Here is a 23,033-nt window from a genome sequence, read left to right on the forward strand (position 1 = left end):
TGGTCTCCTATATGATTTGTATGTTGTTTTAACTAACATCAGGACTTGTCTCCTATATGATTTGTATGTAGTTTTAACTAACATCAGGACTTGTCTCCTATATGATTTGTCTGTAGTTTTAACTAACATCAGTACTGGTCTTCTACATGATTTGTAGGTAGTTTTAACTAACATCAGTACTGGTCTCCTATATGATTTGTATGTTGTTTTAACTAACATCAGGACTTGGCTCCTATATGATTTGTATGTAGTTTTAACTAACATCAGGACTTGTGTCCTATATGATTTGTATGTAGTTTTAACTAACCTCAGGACTGGTCTTCTACATGATTTGTACGTGGTTTTAACTGCCAAATGAATAACAAACATTGGGGCAATACCCCTGGTGCTCACCTGGTAGAATAAACAGTATACTTACTGACTGCACTGACTGATGCAAACAGTATATGCACTGACTATAGGTATTTTAAACCAATTTAAATGCCTGCGAGAAGACAAGGCAGCATGTGGAATCATATTAACATAATCATAAGACTTTAAATAAACAAACAAAAAAATACCTATTTTGGGGGGCAAGCCCACCCCATAGACCTTCTTAGACCCCGATTGTTTTTAATGCCGTGAACAAACCTTGGTACATCACGGGTGTTGAAGGTTGTGGTGAAGTTTCATCGAAATTGCATGTGTAGTTTCAGAGGAAAAAGCAAATTCCTATTTTGGGTGTTCAAACCTGAATCCACATTGACCACCGGTAGACCCCCTTACACCCCGATTTTTTTCAATGCCGTGAACAAACCTTGGTACATCACGGGTGTTGAAGGTTGTGGTGAAGTTTCATCGAAATTGCATGTGTCGTTTCAGAGGAAAAAGCAAATGCCTATTTTGGGGGGGTCAAACCTGAATCCACATTGACCACCGGTAGACCCCCTTACACCACGATTTTTTTCAATGCCGTGAACAAACCTTGGTACATCACGGGTGTTGAAGGTTGTGGTGAAGTTTCATCGAAATTGCATGTGTCGTTTCAGAGGAAAAAGCAAATGCCTATTTTGGGGGGGTCAAACCTGAATCCACATTGACCACCGGTAGACCCCCTTACACCACGATTTTTTTTAATGCCGAGAACAAACTTTAGTCACAACACAACAAATATCATTTGTCCCAAATTTGGTCGCAATCCCATCAGCGGTTTCGGAGAAGAAGTTTCAAGTGTTTATGGATGGATGGACGGATGGACAGATGGACAGACTGACGGATGGACTGACGGATGGACTGACGGATGGACTGACGGACGGACGGACGGACGGACTGACTGACGGATTGACGACGCGCCATCGCATAAGCTCCCCTGAACTTTGCTCCAGGTGAGCTAAAAATCACTCAAAAACTGATAGTCCGGTTGTTTACAATGCGATAACCTATCATGAACATCTTCAACATTTTTGATTAAGTCATAATATTGTAATCATATATTGACATAACCAAATCAGTATAACTCTTTGAGAAGCCATGCATTATTTCATATCAGACTCTACACCTTTCTTTCTGGGGTAATTTCTGTTTGTAAAGGTACTCGTAAGAGTTTTGTAAAAATACACCGGCACTGAAGAAACAAGAGAGTTGATAGAACACCGTACCCCGCCCAGACTTGAGAAGAAGGCCATTTAAACTCTTGTTTTGCATTTCCAAGCAAGTTCCTTCAAGCCACCATTTTGTCTGAATCTCGATATTCCGCAATGTTGAGAACATAAGCATCACATTTGATTGGTCGAAATGGTGTAAAATGGCATAATATTTTGTCCTAGTACTGCTAAACTGGAGGTGTTTGAACATGCCAAGAATGCAATTTGTGTTCTACACTCTACAATGTTCAAGTATATAATTAAATTGAAATAAACTAAAAGTTTTAAAGGCTGTATAAAAATGAACAAACAATTTATTGAGAGGTTTACCGCCGTTTATGCACCCTCTTTTGCACCACACTATTTACCACGTTAAATTAGTTCTTCATGTTGTGTCTTGTATGACATTCCTAAAAACAGTACGTTTCCTGTTTGGAATGATTTTCAATTTTGTTTGACTGCCAGACAGGCAGACAAACTAAAAATAATTGAGTTACTCCTCTCTGTGCATGTGCGCTCGGGACGACATTCCATACAATTTGCCACATTTAGAGCCAAAGTATTGCTCGCTAAACTTCAGGTTTGGTTTCCGATTCATGTTCAAAACATCACATTCAATTGAAATTAAGTAGTTCCTCGATCATAACCTGACTTCTATAGACAGACAAAGTGAACCAATTGCTTCACCCTGTTTTTTGCTTTATGCGTAGGGTAATTACCCTCGCCAGAGGAGAGGGTATTGTTGCATTGCATTATATTGCATTCGAGTCCGATTGTCTGTCTGTCTGTTTGTTACTTGCCAAAAAAAAATTTTTTTGGACAAGTTTGTTGATCACTCCGTTTTTTATTTGGCAAAAAAAAATAAAAAAAATTTGCAAGTATGTTGATCACTCCGGTGTGTGTGTGTGTGTGTGTGTGTGTGTGTGTGTGTGTGTGTGTGTGTGTGTGTGTGTGTGTGTGTGTTTGTGTGTGTTTGTGTGTTTGTCCACTCACTTATCCTTGCCGACAGGTAACAATTTAAAACCGATCTTCACGAAACTTCACCAAATGGTAGAGTTCGTGGTCCGACAAAATCCTATATATTTTTGAGGTCAAAAGGTCAAAAGGTCAACATAGGCCAAAGGTCAACCACTTTTTTCAAATTTCTAAAATCCTCAATTTTCATCTGATCGACTTGAAATTTGAAAAGGATTTACATATCGGCTAACTGAATTCAACCACCAACTATTTTTGAGATCAGCATAGACCAAAAGGTCAAAATATGCCAAAGGTCAACCACTTTTTTCAAATTTCTAAAAGCCTCAATTTTCATCCGATTGACTTGAAATTTGAATGAGATTTTCTCATCAGTTAACTGAATTCAACCACCAATTATTAGTGAGGTCAAAAGGATGCTCTACTGAGTGCCATTCTGCTTTGTTCTCTTTTGCTAAGTGTCGCTCTAAGTGATTTTTCATTTGTATGTTTGTTACTTGCGAAAATCGAAGATTTCTCAAGTATATTGGTTGGTCTTGTGCATTATTCTGTCTGCTTGCCTGTCTGTCTGTCTGTCTGTCTGTCTGTTTGTCTGTATGTCAGTCGCCTACAGGTCACTATTTTCAACCAATCTTCACGAAACTTCACCAAATGGTAGAGTTGGTCATAAGAAAAAGCCTATTATGTCTGAGGTCAATAGGTCAATCGGTCGACATAGGCCAAAGGTCACCAACATTGTCAAATTTACAAAATCCTCAATTTACATCCGATTGACTTGAAATTTTGTATACAGAATCGAGGCTCGTGAAAGAGCTAACATTTATCACACAAACAAATCAAACAGCCAAACAAAATATATAAAAAGAGGGAGCGGTAGACAAGATGGGGAGAGAAGAACATTTGAAGCACATTTGAGCACACACAAACACAAAGCACACAAACACAACATTTGAGAGCAGGGACATCGGGAGATGTGTAGGAGGGAGAGGGCTTGGGGGGAGGAGGCGTGGGAATGGTGGGGGCGGTGGGAGAAGTATAAAACACAAGGACACCAAGGACTTCCAGAACAAAATTTGAAGAGGATTTGCATAATTTGTCACTGAGTTCAACCACCAAGTATTTTTGAGTTCAACATAGGCCAAAAGGTCAACATAGGCCAAATTTCTAACGATGTTAATTTTCATCCGAATAACTTAAACTTTGAAGCCGATTTGCATGTCAGGTCACCAACAATTCAACCACCAATTATTTTTGAGGTCAAAAGGATGCTTTACTGAATGCCATTCTACTTTGTTCACATTTCCAAGTATAGCTCTATGAGTGATTTTTCACTAGTTTGTCTGTCTGTCTGTCTGCTTGTCCACACAGAATAACTATTATTTTCCCTGCAACCATTGGTCCGATTGACAGGAAGTTTTCACCATAGGTGCACGTCCTCCTGTATAATTTTTTAATGATAATTATGACGTCATATGTCAAGTGGTACGGGCGCCATCTTGGAAAAACCGAAAAACTTTGCACCTCCATATCTCCGAAAGCGCTGCATAGAAAATTATAATGGCACTCAGTCTCGTTGGCCATATCACTCAATGGTGAAGAATCACTTTAAAATTCTACTAGCTGGAGCTGGATCCGGATCTTCACCAAAATTGAATCGGTTCTTCCTTGTCACACACACAACCTGTCCAACAGGTTTCGTCCAAATCCATCCATAACTTTTTGAGATAGCCTGCTATGTATCGTTTTTGGCCCTATCTCCCAATTGGTGAAGAATCACTTAAAAAATTAAATAATTCTCACATCCGAATCCATGTTCAGATCTTCACCAAAATCGAATCGAATCGTCGATGTCAGACACCCAACCAGTCCACCAAGTTTCGTCCAAATCAGTCCATATCTTTTTGAGATATCCTGCTATGTATCGTTTTTGGCCCTATCTCCCAATGGTGAAGAATCACTTTAAAATTATAGTAGCCGGATCCGAATCCGGATCCGAATCCGGATCTTCATCAAAATCTAATCATTTCGTCCTTATCGCACACGCTACATATCTGCCAAATTTCGTCCAAATTCGGCCTCAACTTTTTGAGATATTTTGTTCACAGACAAACCGACAGACAAACAGACAGGGATGAAAACATAACCTCCATCCATCCAGACATGGCTCATTCTAAAGAACTCTTCATGGGGAATAACATATGTTAATGATGATGTCATAAGTGCCTCATTATGACGTCATAATTCCACAAGTACAAAACATCATCCTATCTCAATTTCTTGAGCGTCATCTAGGGATGGAGTGGTGGAGAAAAAAAATAATGTTGACGTAATCGGTCACGTGGTTCGGCCGCCATATTTGTTTTAACACAAAAGCTTTAAAAACCACTAAAAACACATCCTGGCGAGGGTCTGCAATCTCCGATTGCTCTTTCTTGTTATTAATTGAAATGTAAATGATTCTCAAGATAGACTTGCAGCTTAGCAGATTTATGCATTGTTTCATTAGCATGTTTGTATTCCTATGTTTGCATACTACTGTATATATACATTTTACGAAAATGTTAGGATTTCTAATATTTAGCCATTGAAAGCAAGTATCCTGATAGCACTTGTTTCTAGGCCTCAGTTTTGCTTTGAATCATTTGTTCTTTCAACAGTTTTCTCAAAACGTTTGTTGCTTTCATAAAACATTGATGTTATTTTCACAAAGAAATTGCGAACAATGGGGCATCACTTGTCAAATTACAATACCAAAATCAAATGTCCTGCAAAATTTCTTGCTGTCAGAATACAAACCAGATGCCCACATCCTAACTTCTTTGGCTATGTATCACTCAGAAAAGGGGACAAGCATGATTTCTGTACGAAGCCAGACCATTTTATTCCAAATGTAATGGAAAACCAAATAGTGCATTGGAGTCATCAGAAGGAAGCAGAAGAAGTAAGGAGCAGAGATGGAGTCATCGGCAGGAACCAGAAGAAGTAGAGAGCAAATATGGAGTCATCAGGAGGAACCAGAAGAAGTAGAGAGCAAATATGGAGTCATCAGGAGGAACCAGAAGAAGTAAAGAGCAAATATGGAGTCATCAGGAGGAACCAGAAGAAGTAGAGAGCAAATATGGAGTCATCAGGAGGAACCAGAAGAAGTAGAGAGCAAATATGGAGTCATCAGGAGGAACCAGAAGGAGTAGAGAGCAAATATGGAGTCATCAGGAAGAACCAGAAGAAGTAGAGAGCAAATATGGAGTCATCAGGAGGAACCAGAAGAAGTAGAGAGCAAATATGGAGTCATCAGGAGGAACCAGAAGAAGTAGAGAGCAAATATGGAGTCAGCAGGAGGAACCAGAAGAAGTAGAGAGCAAATATGGAGTCATCAGGAGGAACCAGAAGAAGTAGAGAGCAAATATGGAGTCATCAGGAGGAACCAGAAGGAGTAGAGAGCAAAGATGGAGTCATCAGGAGGAACCAGAAGAAGTAAAGAGCAAAGATGGAGTCATCAGGAGGAACCTGTATGGGATTCGGGTTTCAGCTGCTACTCCTCAACCCTCAAACCCATCCAGGTGCAGCCAAGTGAACCTTCCAGAAAAAATTCTGCAAGAATTCACTTCTCCCAAGACAGATAGATAAAGAAAGAGAGAAATAAAGAAGAAGCAAGAATTAGAATGAATAGAGAGAGAAATTTGGAAAAGTAGAAAGAAATGTGAAAGGAACAAAGATGTTGGGAAGAACCCAAATAGATAGATTTCAGCAGTTCTTCCCCGGGCAAAAACGCAGCAACAGGAAAAAAAAAACTTATTTAAAGGGTTTTTCAAGTTTCATACGAATCCATCCATAACTTTTTTGAGATATTCTGCTCACAGACAGACAGATAAACAGACACGGTTGAAAACATAACCTATAATATGGAGGTAACTAAAAGTTTGCTAATTTCTGAGTCCCGAGAGCACCTAGGTGTCACTATCTGTCACATCTTTGGCAGAATACATCGCCCTTCGGTGGTCGAGGTAACTATGCCCACTCCATGAGATGATCGATCACAAGCCAACCTTAACGCCTGCAAAATTGAACTTAAATATAGTCCCTCTTGCAATGTACACCCGTTTAAGTGTAACCACGTTGAACAGTATATCCACATTTACTAGTACAACCACTTTTCAATCAAGTAATGTTGACAATAATATTTTGTAATCTTAAGTTATATTATATAACTACTAATAATCAATTAACAAAGAACAGTGCAATCACACGAGAAGTACATAGACCATTGATCTCAAAACTGCCAAAAAGAAACTTTCCTCTTTTGGTGATAACCAATGTTCAAAGTAAGAATCAAAATCCTCCATTTTGTCTAATTATGGCAGTCATCCAGTTAACACCATTGTGCTTGCTTTCACTTCTTCTTCTTCCTCTTCTTCCTCTTCTTCTTCATCTGAAGGCAACACATGGCTGTTATCAGTGTCCCTTGTAGGTTAGAGCAGGAATTGGAATTTAGTCTGGGTGCCGGCAATAACTCGACTACTCTTCGCAAAGAACACTGTGGGATATTTAATGCCCACCAACAAATGCTGGCAGAAGGGACGTTCAGTTTAACGACCTTGGATGGACACCTCGCATGTATCAATGCCTCGCATATGAAATGCCAGGATGACAGTTTATAGCTTGGTCGAGATTCAAACCCAGGCTAGACAGCTCAGAGTTGAGTCTGCATACCTCTAGGCTATCCTGCCAGCCATGCTTTCACGTTTCAGTCATAAATAGTTTTCATTAGCGGTTGCAGTTATTCTCTCAGATCACAAGGTGGTGCCATTCGCCCTCTTTTGCTGTATCCGGTTCTAAGTTACGGCTTTAGCCGCAGTTTTCCCATCTACCCACCCTGCAGATCCATGTAGTGATACCAATGGCATGGCTTTCAACAGACTGCATGTTCCCTTTTTAAGTCAAACCCCAGTAGTCTGTGCTCCTTTCGCGCAGGTGGGGAACCACTTCGGTATCGACAGCTCTGCAAAATAGCTTCTGTAAACTTTGCCAAATAAGAAAGCTTTCTGGCCCGATGGAACACTTACAATCACTCAGGGATACCTATCCCATCCTTGACACCACTATAATAACTTAGCTTGTTGCCAAGTTGTGTACCTGGTAACACTCCAAGCGCAAAGACAGATATGACTCAGGGCCTCCATTGGCAGGCATTGTGTTCTCCACGACTACTAAATTTGTTGGGGAGATCTGAATCATCCCACATACATTCCAAACTTGTCGCTGTGTGATTTTCATTTATTTGGAGCTCTCAAGGAATATCTAGGTGGCATTGAGTTTATGAATGAAGAGGACGCGAAAGCACATGTCCTCAGATGGCTGCATGCCTGCCCCGAAGATGTCTATTTAAATGGTATTGACGGGTAACAATAATTTTAACAATGACTGCAAACAGCAAATTTGGCTTAGTACAGACACACAATAAATCTCCTCTTTAATAAAGATACAGTGGCACCTTTAACATCCACAACAGAAATCCAGTCACTAGAGCTGACCTAAGATCTATACCTAAATTATTGTATGGTCCATGATGAAGCGTACGTATGTCTGCACCGCATTTTAAATTCAAGACCTTTACAAAATATTGTATTTGACTTTTGAAGATGAAGCTCAGGATCAGACATTTTATAACCTAGTTACCTCTGCCACCAAAGGTGGATGGAGGTTATGTTTTTACTCCTGTCTGTCTGTGAACAGGACGAAATTTAGTGGAGAGGTTGGGTGTGTGACAAGGACGAATTGATTTGATTTTGGTGAAGACCGTATCTGGATCTGGATCTGTGAATTTTTTAAGTAATTCTTCACCATTGAGAGTTAGGGCAATCTATATATATATATATGTATACCTGTATATAGCATAGAACCACCTTTAGAGGCGATTTTTCCCGGCAGAGCAGGGGTTGGCTTTTTTCGGGCACCGTGGTCCCCTTTTTGAAGCAATGTTTTATGGCCGGATGCCCTTCCTGCCGCCAACCCTGTTAGTCGCCTCTTGCGACACACAGGGAATTACCAGTGTACTGGTACTCAATTTGCCGATCTCGGAAGGATGGCAGGCTGAGTCAACCCCCCTGGCGTTAATTCAGCGATCGACCGGGATTCAAACTCGGGATCCTAGGATCCCAAGCCGGCACCCTAACCGCTAAGCCAACACCAGGCTCCTGCATATAGCATGATATCTCAAAAAGTGATGGACTGATTTGGACGAAATTTGGTGGACAAGGACGAATTGATTAAATTTTGATGAAGATCCGTATGCGGATATGGATATGAGAACTTTTTAATTATTATTTAAGTAATTCCTCACCATTGAGTGATAGTGCCAAAAACGATACATAGTACGATATTTCAAAAAGTTGTGGACGTGTTATCATAAAACTAGGTGGATGAGTTCGTTAGGCGACAAGAACAAGCCCATTAGATTTTGGTTTGAGCCTGAATCCAGATGCGGCCTATCGGTGGGATAGAAAACGCAAACTGTTCAGCCTGGCAGAGTTATGCGCTCCACCGAGTGCCATTCTAGTTTGAAAGTGAAACTACCAATGAAACTAGTTTTTTCTGTGTTTGTAACGTGCTTGTGCTTTTGTTTCATTCAGGCCTGGCTCCTGTATCTGGGATGTGTGAGCCGGAGCGAAGTTGCAACATCAATGAAGACATTGGTCTTGCCTCCGCCTTCACCATCGCGCATGAGATTGGACACAAGTACATTAGACCCAACATTCTCAAACCTTTCCCATGCCCTCAACTTTTTCCATGTCAACAACATTCCCCAGCTTCTCAAACTACAGGGTGTCCACAAATTGCCATTCCAAATGCAAACCGTAATAAAATAAATGAAACGCTATACAACAATGCGGTCGGTTTGCTGCTTTTGGAAGAACATTTCTCAAATCTCATTTTCTTCTTATGAAAATTCTCCAATTTAACATAAAAGTAAAATCTTCCCGTTCGGGGATTACTGCACATTTGGTTGAATCTGCAACTGCTGCTTCCACCAAAGCGACGTTTTCCGAACCGGATCTGTCGTGTTTTTCTGTTATATTTTCGCCCCAGCTGTGTTGGTTGCTGTTTGTGTTTTCGTCCGATTTTCCGTATTAAATCACACCTGTATTGTTGAATTAATTCCCGTGTTGTTCAACGCCGAATCCTCGGATATCCGTCGTGAAAATTCTGTGTTCCTTTTGACAACTTGTTCCTGGTTTTGCTTCCTTTACCCCCAAATGTTGTAATTTCTAACTCCTCAACATTATCCTATTTACCCGCCTCGCTTACAGAAAAAATACATTGTTATACTCCAAAACGATCTCATTCCACTTGAATTTCCTACTGCCTGCACTTCATTTTTTATATCTCCATTTTTCAAATATGTTTAAACTGAATCTGCATTGAATGTAAATGCTTCTTCCTTCTTCTTTTTAAGGCATTTAAAATTATTTTAAATGGTTCACCTTCCTTATTTCTCAATCAGGGGATATCTGTGTTCTTCTTCTTCACCGAAATCTGTTCCTCCTGTTCTTCTTACCCTCCTCTTCATAAATATTATTTTCCAAAACTGTCCACATAGTGCTTAGTCCATCGACCCTATATATATATATATATATATATATATATATCTACACACATACACACACACACACACACACACACACTGTATATATATATACAGTCACGTGAAAGAGTAAGTGCACCCCATGTAAGTTTTGACTTTTTCAACGTATTTCAACATACAGCTATTTGATCTTCATTTCAACAATATTGATAGATAAAGGTGATATAATATAACAAATATCATGAAACATTTACATTTTGTAGTCCATTGTATAATTTAAATAAACATAAATGCAAATTTCGCATGTGGAAAAAGTAAGTACACCCTCACATTTATCACTACTTCAAATACCTAAAATTAGAATCAGGTGCACCAGCTCAGGTGCAAATGATGAGAACATCGTTAGAGAGGATCTTGGAGGAACCTGTCTTATTTAAACCTCAGACATTTAAGTTTGGTTTGCTCTTTGTTGTTGAAGTGTGCGGCATCACCATGCCTAGATCAAAAGAGCTCTCTGAGGCCTTCAGAAAGGTTATAGATGCCTACGAGTCTGGGAAGGGATTTAAAAACATCTCCAAACAATTTGAAATCAATCATTCGACTGTCTGAAAGATCATCTACAAGTGGAGAACATTCCAAACAACTGCCAACTTGTTCAGGCCAGGCCACCCCAGCAAGTACAGCCTGAGTGCAGATCGCAAGATGCCCAAAATAAGTCTCTAAGAACCCCAGAATGTCATCACGGGACTTACAGGTAGATCTTGCCACTGCTGTTGTCAAAGTGCACGAGTCTACCATTAGAAAGAGGCTGCACAAATTTGATCTACATGGGAGGTGTGCCAGGAGGAAACCTTTGCTGTCCAGAAAGAACATCAGGGCAAGACTAAAGTTTGCCAATGAACACCGAGGCAAAGACCAGCACTTCTGGAACAATGTGCTCTGGACAGATGAGTCACAGGTAGAGCTATTTGGCCACAGTACCAGAAGACGTGTTTGGCGAAAACCAAAGACAGCATTTGACCACAAAAACCTGATACCAACTGTAAAGCATGGTGGTGGAAATATTTTGGCTTGGGGCAGATTTGCTGCATCAGGGCCTGGGCAGCTCACCATCATAGAATCCACTATGAATTCTTCATTGCACCAGAGGGTGCTTGAGGATAATGTGAGGCCATCTGTCGGAAAGTTGAAGCTCAACCGAAGGTGGACCTTGCAACATGACAATGACCCTAAACATACCAGTAAATCCACCAAGGAATGGCTGAAAAGAAAGAAATGGAGGGTTCTGGAATGGAATGGCCAAGTCAAAGCCCGGATCTAAATCCCATCGAGATGTGGGGGGATTTGAAACGAGCTGTGCATGCAAGAAACCCCTCAAACATCGCACAGCTGAAAGAATTCTGCATGGAGAAGTGGGCAAAAATTTTTCCCAGTCTATGTCAGAGACTGGTAGACAGTTATAAGAAACGCCTACTTGAGGTTGTTTCTGCCAAAGGGGGCAATGCCACCTATTAGAGAGAAGGGTGTACTTACTTTTTCCACATGCGAAATTTGCATTTTTGTTTATTTAAATTATACAATGGACTACAAAATGTAAATGTTTCATGATATTTGTTATACTAGGGCATGCCCGTACTATATATAAGCTAGGACGTGCCCGTACGTGGGTGCCCGTTCCTTGCCAAAAAAAAAAAAAAAAAAAATTTGTGTAGGGGTGTGTGTGTGTAAACATCCTAGGGCGTGCCCATACGTGGGTGCAAAAAAACATGCGTGCAAACAACAACAACAAAAAAAAACTTTGAAACCACGTGGCAGTAACGACCACAGAACCCCCCCCCCCCCCTCTATTTACATGAATGGTTTGGTCCATTCGCAACGACCACAGAACCCCCCCCCCCCCTCTATTTACATGCAATGGTTTGGTCCAAAGCGAACGGCTTGCGGTGTTTGGTAAAGAAATCGCCATAGCTCGGTAACTACTTGTCCGATTAATATGAAACCTTGAAAAGGCACATCCTCGGGTCCCCAGCAATATACCTGGCAAGTTTCAAGTATATCGGACCGGTAGTTGTCGAGAAACAGCGGTCACAGACAAACATACATACAAACATACAAACATACAAACATACAAACATACACACAGAGATTACTGGAATTATAGATAGATTATATCACCTTTATCTATCAATATTGTTGAAATGAAGATCAAATAGCTGTATGTTGAAATATGTTGAAAAAGTCAAAACTTTACATGGGGTGTACTTACTTTTTCACGTGACTGTATATATATATATATATATATATATATATATATATATATATATATATATAGCCAGCCCAGAGGGGCGAACAGTACTCCATGAAGCTGTGGATGAAAAAAGCCTCGTCGTTGGATAGAAGCTCAGGTGTGCCAAGGAAGGACTTTGTATGACGGATGATGCCCAAACCCATTCGGCATCTGTCTTTGGAGAGGAACTTTGAAATGTGGCTTGCCGAAGAGAGGTCATGGCTGAAAGTGAGACCCAAGAGTTTGAGTGACTAAACTTCTTTGAGACGGTTGTTGAGAAAGTCAGTTTAATGTTACGATTGGGTGCCAAAGAAATTCCTCATTCTGCAACACTCTTTCTGCTCCTATGCTACCCACATCTTTCTGTCCTCCCTTCTCCCCTTCCTTAATTTCTAAACTTTCCTGTGTCCCTTATTTTGTAAAATTTTCATTTGGCCTTAAGTTTTGGAAACTTCCTCAGATTTCTTATCAGAATGACACCGTCAAGCTCATCATATATTAGCTTTTGCTGACTACCTTTCATTATTTACTTATCACTAATAATTTCTTTCTTCTCTTTCCCTCTCTCCCTCCCCTCTCTCTCACCCTCTTTCTCCCTCTCTCTAGTTTTGGAATGCAGCATGATGGTGTGGGAAACCTGTGCGGAACAAAGAACAATGAGGTGGCCAAGATCATGGCAGCACAACTCACATCAAACACAAGTCCATTCTCCTGGTCATCCTGCAGCCGTCAATACATTACCAATTTCTTGGAGTGAGATAACCCACAAGCTTGTTTCGAGTTGTGATTTAAGCACATGCATGTCATGATGCTGACAGGGGAGTTAATCTCTTAAAGGGGTTCATTTGTAACTCTCTGGTCTCGGAGGAAAGAAGAGCTATTGCTCAGTTAGAAGATGAACATTATTTTAGGGATGGGAAGTTTGAATGGATCATAATACACTTTTGTCTGCAAATATTCCTGAAAGTCATTTCACCTTCAACTGTTCCACATAACTGTGTTTATTTGTCCATTGTATCATCATACTATAATTTGAAGAAAAAAATTCCCTTTTTAAGGCCATTTTCCCTGCTGGGGCAGGGTTAGCCTTGCAGGCCCCATGACAATCATCATTGTTCCCTTTTTGAGGCAATGTTTTTTTTATGGCCAGATGCCCTTCCTGACGCCAACCCTTTAGTCGCCTCTTACGACATGCAGGGATATGGTGTACCTATTCTAAACCGGGGCACACATCGGCACATTCATCCCAGCAAGCCGGTGCTCAATTTGCTGACCTCAAAAGGATGACAGGCTGAGTCAACCCCCCTGGCATTAATTCAACAATCGACTGGGATTCAAACTCAGGATCCTATGATCCCAAGCCAGCACCCTAACCGTTAAGCCAACACCAGGCTATCATACTATAATTTGAGAAGTGTCTATTTGTTTGTTACTGTTTGTTTGACTTTGATGCACTCCTGAACCACTGGACCACATGAGTTGCAAACTGGTGGTTGTACTTCGAGTATGCACATGGAGGTTTTAGGCGTTAAACATTTTTAGGTCATCTTATCTCGACTCGTGAAGAGATGAACTTATAAAATGGGTCGTGATGTCCGGATGTCTGTCCATCCGGATGTCTGTCAGTCCATTAACTTTTTACCATTGTTGGTACTCCTCCCTTATCACCCAGCTGATTGTTCCGAAACTTGATACATGAATACAAGAAAATAGCAGGCACAACAGCTCAAGCTTTGATTTTTCGATTTCGGATAATGGGTGCTCCCAGAGGGGGTTACCCCCTGACACTTCCGATCCCTACTCGTCCATTATTTGCCAAACGATTGCTATGAAACCCAACACGCCTTCAACTCGATGGTCCACAGGATCACTTGGTCTTAGATTTTTCGATTTCAGATTTTTCGAATTCAGATTATGGGGGCTTCCAGGGGGTGTTACCCCCCTCACCAACCTCTCAACTTCGGATCCCGAGTCATCTCTTATTTACCAACTGATTGCTCTAAAACCCGGCACAGCCCTTCTACTCGATCGCTCGTTCTTAGATTTTCGTTGGCGGATCAGCGGACCTCCCAGGGGATCAGGGTGCTTCCAGGGGGTACCCCCAAATCAACAGAGGAGTGAACTACAACCTCAATAGGTGACCATCAGCCCACTTGGGGCTTTTTAAAATCGTGTTTGGGGATCAAGGTGGGGGAGGGACCCCAATTCTCTCTTTAAATACTTATGGCATAGCATCACACGCATTGGAAGGGGGTATTACATGTCATGCTAAGGCATGACAATAATGGGAGAATTAACCCATCCCTAATTATGGGGGAACTTACCCATCCATGAGTGAGGCTAACCCCCGCTCTTGCAGGGAAAATAGCCTTAAAATGCCTGTTGTTGTTGTTGTTGTTGTTGTTGTTACCTGACCCATGAGGAGAGGTTATTCGCAAGTCCTTGAAATTCATTTAAAATATAACTTTGACTTGTGACTAAATTTCCTTGTCTTGCATGTAATATATTTACAAGCCCACCATAAGTGTTAAACATGGCAACAAAATACTTTCGAAGCATTTATATGGCAGTCTGGCTGATTATTTTTTTCCTTTTTAGTGACCAACCAATTTAACCCCATGGCAGAGGGTGCCTCCCAGAAGTTTGATTGAATGAACCTCTTCATGCGTTTTATTGTGAATATAGAGACGTGGATTTGTTTGACAGAGTGAGAATGTTCTTTAGAGATAGGGTGACAATGTTCCCTAAAAGTTTAACATGTCTTCTCCCATAACTGTCCGAGATCATTTCTCTGTCCGTTTCCCAGCATTAATTTCAAACACTCTTGGCCGAATTTAAGAAAGGTGTTCAGCGATCGTTTTCCTAACACGCGCCTAACCCTTAAACGCTGACAAAAAAACATTGTTGTACGTGTGCAGCTAATCACACGTCTAAACAGCTATTTACGAAGAGAGATAAACAGCCGATTAGCCTGTGAAACACCGCACACATCTCCAATTCTCCAGTCTCCAATTGAAATGATGCCCTTGTTTAGAATCACAGCACCATGGAAATTTGTTGGAGGGGATTCAGTGCATTGTTTAGAAAGATTAAAACATTAGAAAAACACTCTTCCGAGATTGGTGATTAATTTTGAACTGGTGATTATTGCACGATTTGCGATTTTGCACGAAACTCTTAAACACCTTTCATAAATTCAGTCCTAAGTCTTTTCTGTTTTGTCATTTCGTTTTTCCATAGGCGTAAATTCTTTTCCACTGAGAAGGCAGCTATTAGTTGATTAAATTTATGTTTGAATTCGAATTCGTATGCTTGAACTTCACCAACATGAAAGAATGATTAAATTCTTCGATAACTTTGAATTCAACTATAAGTTGGTAACACAAGTGCAGGCTTTGTTTGACCTAATGGCCTCCTGCATTAAAGTTCCTTGTAAGGAAACATATATTATTATTTTATTATTATTGTCATTACGAATCAAAGCAAGAGTGGCAAAATATATTATAAAACAACAAATTGCAAAACATGCATTACAATCTTGAAAGCCGATACACAAGCAATGGTCACCAGCACAAAACAAAAGTTTAATGCAATCAACACTAAATGTACATACAAGGGCTTGTTGAAAAGTAATGCCTCCTATTCTTTTTTTTTGCAAACCAGCTAAATATTTGCTCTGACTCTGCTACTGGACCAGATGGCATCAGTCATTCAAACTCCTGGGTCCCACTATCAGCCATGATCTTTGTTGGACAAACTACATTTCAAAGTTGGCCTCCAAAGGCAGCCACCGACTGGGCATCCTCCATCTTACAAAGTCCTTCTTAACACACCGGAATTCCTATCCAGTGCTGATGTTCCTTCTGGGCTGTCTCCCCTGCCTCATATCTTGCTCAGCTTGATGCCGTGGAAAACAAGGCCTTCAAGATTATTCGAATCTCCCACGATTGAGCCGAGTCTATGGGCTTGTCACTTTGCCATCGTAGATAGTTCGGTTGTCTCTCTGTCTTCTACGTCCTCCTTCCTAGTCTTGCACCCTCTGCTATTTCCATGCTTTGTCCTCCCAGGTTTATGCAGGGCTGATTCTCTGCACCATCAACCCACTTGTGGTGAAACTACCTCGATTCAGGATCACTGCTCACATCCACTCATTTGTTCCTCTTTCTCCCCTCTCTCCCCCACCTCCCTCCCCACTTGTGGAATCAACTTCCACATCGTCGTCAATGTCGTTCTTCTCTCCAGGTCTTCAAAACAGCTGTTCACCACCATTTCAGATCATCCCAAATCCAAACCATGACATTTTCTACCCTTCTTAACCCCCATTTCCCCACTCACCCAAATCCCTCCTACTTTGACAGTTTTTCCTCCTTGGAGTTTCCTTCTCAATGCATACGTTTTTTGCGTCCTGTTTTTGTCTGTTACTTCCTGATCCTTTCAGTGTGCTAGCTCCTCCACAAGCTTTGTCTATGTCTACAAAAAAATGGATATTCGATTGAAACAAAGCGCAGTCCGCACATTAGTTCTTTCCGCCTGTAGGTGTGAATTTTCGTGATTTTGACACTAGATGTCTCAGTTCTACATTGGTAAAGATGACAGAGGGCAGCACGATGTTGTCAGTGCTGTGAAATGCTGGTTAAGTCAGCAGGATGCACAGTTCTCTCTTGACGGCACCACAAAACTACTTGAACGTTGGCAGAAATGTGTGAACTGCAGTGGTGATTATGTTGATAAATAAATGTCCGCATGGTAGAATAAAGATTGATGTTAATATCTGTCTTTCTTTCATTCAAATATCTTTACCTGGTTTGGAGAAAAAGAATAGGAGGCATTACTTTTCAACACACCCTCGTACAATGATGTTGACTCTATATGTGCATTTTGTGACATTGACATTTGAACCACAGGGTGGTTCAGAGGTAATGCATTTATCATTGTGCTGCCTCGCCTGCCTTTCATTTTCAACCCAAACAAAAACTCTCGGAATGATGTTTCATGTGCAGCAGGGTGTTGCATCACATAGTGTGTCGTCCCTTGGATGGATATTGATCTGGGAATCCCACTTGCTACCATAATCTGGTGGATGTTAAAGACCCCACAATGTCTTTATCGCCGGCACCCTGGCCAAATTATATATTCCTGTCCATATCACATTCAGTTGCACATCAGGCCTGGCCAGCCAGTTCATGAAAGACTTGGCCTGAAGTCCTTCCTCTGCCAACCCCACGAGAAGGTGGGCATAATTGGGGATCTATAGAAGAGGTAGTAGTAGTAGTAGTAGTAGTAGTAGTAGTAGTAGTCGTAGTAGTAGTAGTAGTAGTAGTAGTAGTAGTAGTAAGTAGTAGTAAGAAGTAGTAGTAACGAGTAGTAGTAGTAGTAGTAGTAGTAAGTAGTAAGTAGTAGTAAATAGTAAGTAGTAGTAGTAGTAGTAGTAGTAGTAGTAGTAGTAAATAGTAAGTAGTAGTAGTAGTAGTTAGTAGTAAGTAGTAATAAGAAGTAGTAGTAGTAGTAGTAGTAGTAGTAGTAGTTAGTAGTAGTAGTAGTAGTAGTAGTAGTAGTAAATAGTAAGTAGTAGTAGTAGTAGTTAGTAGTAAGTAGTAAGTAGTAGTAAGAAGTAGTAGTAACGAGTAGTAGTAGTTAGTAGTAGTAGTAGTAGTAGTAAGTAGTAAGTAGTAGTAAATAGTAAGTAGTAGTAGTAGTCGTAGTCGTAGTAGTAGTAGTAGTAAGTAGTAGTAAGAAGTAGTAGTAACGAGTAGTAGTAGTAGTAGTAAGTAGTAAGTAGTAGTTAGTTGTAGTAGTAGTAGTAGTAGTAAGTAGTAGTAAATAGTAAGTAGTAGTAGTAGTAGTAGTAGTAGTAAGCAAGGGAACTTAATGGGTGTGAAGGTATAATGGGTCTGTGAGGTTGAAAGGGTCTAAAAAGGGGTCTAAATGGTATAAAAGGGTGAAGAGATGTAAGGGAGGTTAGATGTCTTAAAGGTAGAAGGGGTCGAAGGGTTATAAATGGTTTATAGGCTATTAGGATTCTAAAAGGTCTTTGAGGTCTAAAGGTTCTAATGGAGAATATAGTGTGTTAAGGGTTTTACGGTTCTGAAGGGTTTTCGGGGTCTCAGGATTATAAAGGGTCTATGGAGTTTAAGGGGCCTACAGTGTCTTAGAGGTCTAAAAATTATTTTTTTTTAAACCTTTTAGAGGCCATTTTTCCCCACAAAGCGTGGGTTGGCCTTTTTCGGGCACCGTGGTTGTTGTTGTTGTTGTTTTTTTTTTGGTCCCCTTTTTGAAGCAATGTTTTACGGTCGGATGCCCTTCCTGTCGCCAACTCTGTTTGTCGCCTTTTACGACAACCAGGGAGTTACCAGTGAACTGGTTCTCAATTAGCCGACCTCGGAAGGATGACAGGCTGAGTCAACCCCCCTGGCGTTAATTCAGCGATCGACCGGGATTTGAACCCAGGATCCTAGGTGTATCCTAAGCCGGTACCCTGACCGCTAAGCCAACACCAGGCTATAATGTCTTAGATGTCTATGTCTATGTCTTAGAGGTATAAAGCATGTAAATGAATTAAAGGGTCTAAGTGTCTGAAGGGTCTTTAAAGGTCTAGCTGGGGGTGGAGGGGAAACTCAGTAGTCTTAAAGGTCTAAATGTTTAAAGGGTACGTTCCAGTAGTACATCATTTATAAACATAGTCACGGTGCAACTGATGTTCAAAGTCAAGTGGTGTAGTGGCTGGACATACACTTGCTCCATTATACTGTCTTTATTATCGATTACCAGTCGGGGTACCTGGCATTGTCCGGAGATGTTCTAATCGTGTTGGCATTTGAAAAAAATCTAAATTTCGGGGGTTTTTATGTTGTTTTTTTGTGGGGGCCTAAAACATATCCCTACAACCACTAGGGAATATAGTCGAGGATCATATAATATTACCTTTCACATAGCTATGAAGGCTTAGGCACTATATAGTGATTTAAAAAAGAAGAAGAAGAAAATGGTCTAAGGTGTCTAAAGGGTTCATATAAAGAGGCGCCCTACATCTGGCAAATAAAATACATTTACTTCTTCATGCAGCTGTATGAATCAAATTGGTGCCCCTTTAAATGAACTTCTCCAGAGCATTACTTGGTTCCTCCTAAGAACACAAGGGTAGTCCAGCATGCACACATGATTTTTTGAATGTCCCTTGTTTTTTTATTGTTTGGCATTTCCTACAAGCTATGGAATGCCCCTTCTTCTATATACTTTGCCACATGGCACATACCATATATAAAGGGCCTTTTCTATGCCCCTGGCATTTTTCCCAAGTATAGATAACATGTATGGTCACAAAAGGTGATCATAATATCAATCGTTATACCAAAAATACACTGTTTGCTTTGCCAGGGGTTCCTGTCTGTGATTTGCTTTGCCTATGGTTTTAGTCTTATTTCAATCATTTCAAATACTATGCAAAAATACATTTCAATTTAAATATCGTCTGCACATTATGAAATTCACTGATGTAAGCGGACCAATTCTCAAGCTGCATTATGATCATAATCCCTTGTTATTCTCCAGCTCTGGGCGAGGTGATTGCCTTGAAAATTCCCCCCTGAAGAGAGATTTTGTATTTCCCACGGTGCTGCCTGGGCAGCAGCACAATGCGGATGAGCAATGCCGCTTCCAGTATGGCGCCACCTCGCGCCAATGCAAGTACGGGGTGAGGAGTCATGGGGCATGCCAATCCTGCTCTTCTTGCTGAGGCCAGTTGGTGAGGCGTGACATGTAGGTGTGGATGTTGTTATTTTGAAGTGCAGTGTTGTGAGATGAACTAGAGAGGTTGAGGAAAGCATAAAGCTCGAAAGCATGAAGGGATGATCGAATCTTTTTATGTGCTATGTGTAACAAGGCACAACTGCTGTATTTAAATGATTACCACCACCGCCATGTCCTTCCCCCTCCCCAACCACCATCCTTCTTTCCTCTCATATCTCAGTGTCAGGTGAAAGGAACTCTTTAAACTTTTCAATTTGAACTGCAAGATTTAGAACCAGATCCATATCATTAGTGATGTAGGATGCAAATGAAGACATTTGGACATCACTGTAAGTTAAACAAAAATAGGTTAAGTGAAAGCTGATCAGAGCTAGAATATAGAAAAGGAAATACTCTATTGGAATAAAATGTCATGTGATCAGACAGAGACAAGCACGGACACTGTCAACCACTCACACGGGGTCTGACGGAGCAGTCTTGTGAACTACTTCCGCAAGGATTTGTAAAGCGGTTATGCTTCCTTAATTAATCTCAAAAGCCGTAATATACTTGTGGTTCTTTAATACAGCTAAGGCGGTCATCCATACCACACAAGACGAAAGATTCGTCAAAACAGCAAGAATTGAGATGGTTGTAGAAAAGATAGACGTCCAGGGTTTATTGTTCTAATAAATATATTGCACCATAATGTCGCGTACGTATCTGGCCTCGAGTCAATTATGAGATGGTTAATTTCTTAGGGCCATGACTATACCGTTAATCAATGTTACAGTGCTCCCTGTAGCTTAGGGTAATAATTTTTTGGTGTACATTATTGAAGACCAGGAGACCTGGACCTGGAGGGAAGAATGAGATTGAAGAGAATGTGGAAGTTGATTCAGGCAGTTCATCAGTGATCCTGGATTTAGGCAGTTTCACAAGAAGGGGGTTGATAGTGGATGGCGTGTGTCCTGCAGGAGAGGAAATGGTGGCAAAGCATGGAAAGAGCAGAGGGTGCAAGACCAGAAAGGAGGTGATAGAGGACAGAGAGACCACAAACCTGTCTATGATGGCAAAGTTGTAAGCCCATAGACTCAGCTTCATCATGGAATATTCCAATAATCTTGAAGGCCTCGGTTTCGATGGTGTCAAGTTGAGCAAGATGTGAGGCTGGGGAGCCAGTCCAGAGGGGAGAGCAATACTCAAAGCTGCGGATGAACGCCTTGAAGTTGTATAGGAATTCAGGCGTGCCAAGGAAGAACCTTGTACGACAGACGATGCCATGTCGGCGGCTGGCTTTGGAAGCCAAGTTTGAAATGTGGCTTGTCCAAGAGAGATCCTGGCTGATAGTGAGACCCAGGAGATTGAATAACTGATCCGCCTCAAGAGGATTGTTAAGAAAGTATATAGGAGGCTTTGCCAGGCAGTCCTTTTGGAGGGAGATAGTGAGCGTGTTAGATTTGTCTAGATTGAACCCCAGCTTGTGATTTTTGTTTTCAAGGTATAAAGTGAGGGAAAAGGCTGCATCCTTCCTGTTTGAAGAATGACTGATGTCACAGCGGAGGGCGGAGTCATCAGCAAATAGATAAAGAGGATTTTCCAGAGAGTCAGAGAGATCATTGATAAAGATCAGAAATAGGACTCGGCCCAGACCACTGCCTTGGGGCACCCCAGCCTTGACACGGAGAGGAGATTAAAGGAATCCATTTAGAGTGACACGTTGGCGACGAAAGCAGAGGAAGTCAATAAGCCATGTGTGTAGTTGGCCTTGGATGCAATAGGCAGAGAGTTTGGAGAGTAAGAAAGGATGTCAGACTGTATCAAAAGCACTCGATATGTCCAGTTAGACGGCCCTGATCTCATATCTGACATTGAGGGCCTTTATTCATTTTTGGGTGAGTAGAAGCAGCATGTCCAAGGTAGAGTGACCTGGTCTGAATCCCAATTGGTGATCTGAGATAAGGTTGCTGGAGAAAAGGAAGGATTTCATATAATCTGCGATGATGGATCCCATGACCTTGCTGACGATTGGAAGTAAGCTGATAGGTCTGTCGTTAAAAGTATCCATTTTTGTTCTTTTTTATATAATGCAGTGATGTTGGTGGATTTCCAAGCAGATAGTAGAAGATGACCTTGCACAAATGAGAGGGTGAAAAGGGCAGAGAGGTGATGTACAAGAGCAGCAGAGCATGTTTTTGGGGCACATGAGCTGATGTCCAGTAACAGAGTCAGAGTCGATGATTGAAAGACGTTCTCCACCTTCTCATGTGCAAAAGATACAGAGTCTAGGAGAAATTGGGTATGACAGGAAAGGATGGGTACCGAGAGTGAGGGGTTTGGGACACATGATTTGGAACCAAACACAGAATTGAGGCATTTATCCTTCTCATGTGCGGAGTCGACTGTGGTCCGATTTGAAAAGAGGGAAGTGATGGAAGGGGAAAATACACAAGATACCGACTTAACAAGGCATAACCAGGTTTTCGAGGAGGGAGACAAGTTGGAAAGTTCAATCTCGAGGTTGGACAGATGTTGTTTTCTGGCTCTCCTGAGAGTGGATGCACACTTGTTGCAGAATTTTTGGAATGCACAGAGATTGCCTTCAATCGGATTTGCTTTCCAGGAAGAGAAGGCAAGTTGTTTCATAGGAACTGCCTCACCAGAGGATTCAGTGTACGATGGGCGTGAAGAAGAGTCGGATAATTGAAGACAAGATGCGATTAATTTGTACATGAGAGAGATATAGAGAGCTGATTTATATGGAAGAATTGGGAGACAAATGGGAGACATAGGAGACAAATCCTGAAGAAAGATGGGAGCTTGCAGTCCCTGTCAATCTTCC

The 23,033-nt window shown here is 41.1% G+C and overlaps 1 protein-coding gene across 1 annotated transcript in view; it reads left to right on the forward strand.

Annotated features, from left to right (window-relative positions):
- Positions 1-23,033, forward strand: part of LOC137423610 (A disintegrin and metalloproteinase with thrombospondin motifs 6-like) — a 353,906-nt gene that overhangs the window by 207,993 nt on the left and 122,880 nt on the right. The window contains exons 13-15 of the mRNA XM_078770793.1: positions 9,227-9,332; positions 13,073-13,219; positions 20,015-20,156. Of these exons, the coding sequence (XP_078626919.1) occupies positions 9,227-9,332; positions 13,073-13,219; positions 20,015-20,156 (395 nt within the window). The remainder of the gene's footprint in view (positions 1-9,226; positions 9,333-13,072; positions 13,220-20,014; positions 20,157-23,033) is intronic.

This window comes from Myxine glutinosa, chromosome 1 (assembly GCF_964187855.1).
Source record: "Myxine glutinosa chromosome 1, kmMyxGlut1.1, whole genome shotgun sequence".
In the NCBI taxonomy this organism is placed as follows: Eukaryota; Metazoa; Chordata; class Myxini; order Myxiniformes; family Myxinidae; genus Myxine; species Myxine glutinosa.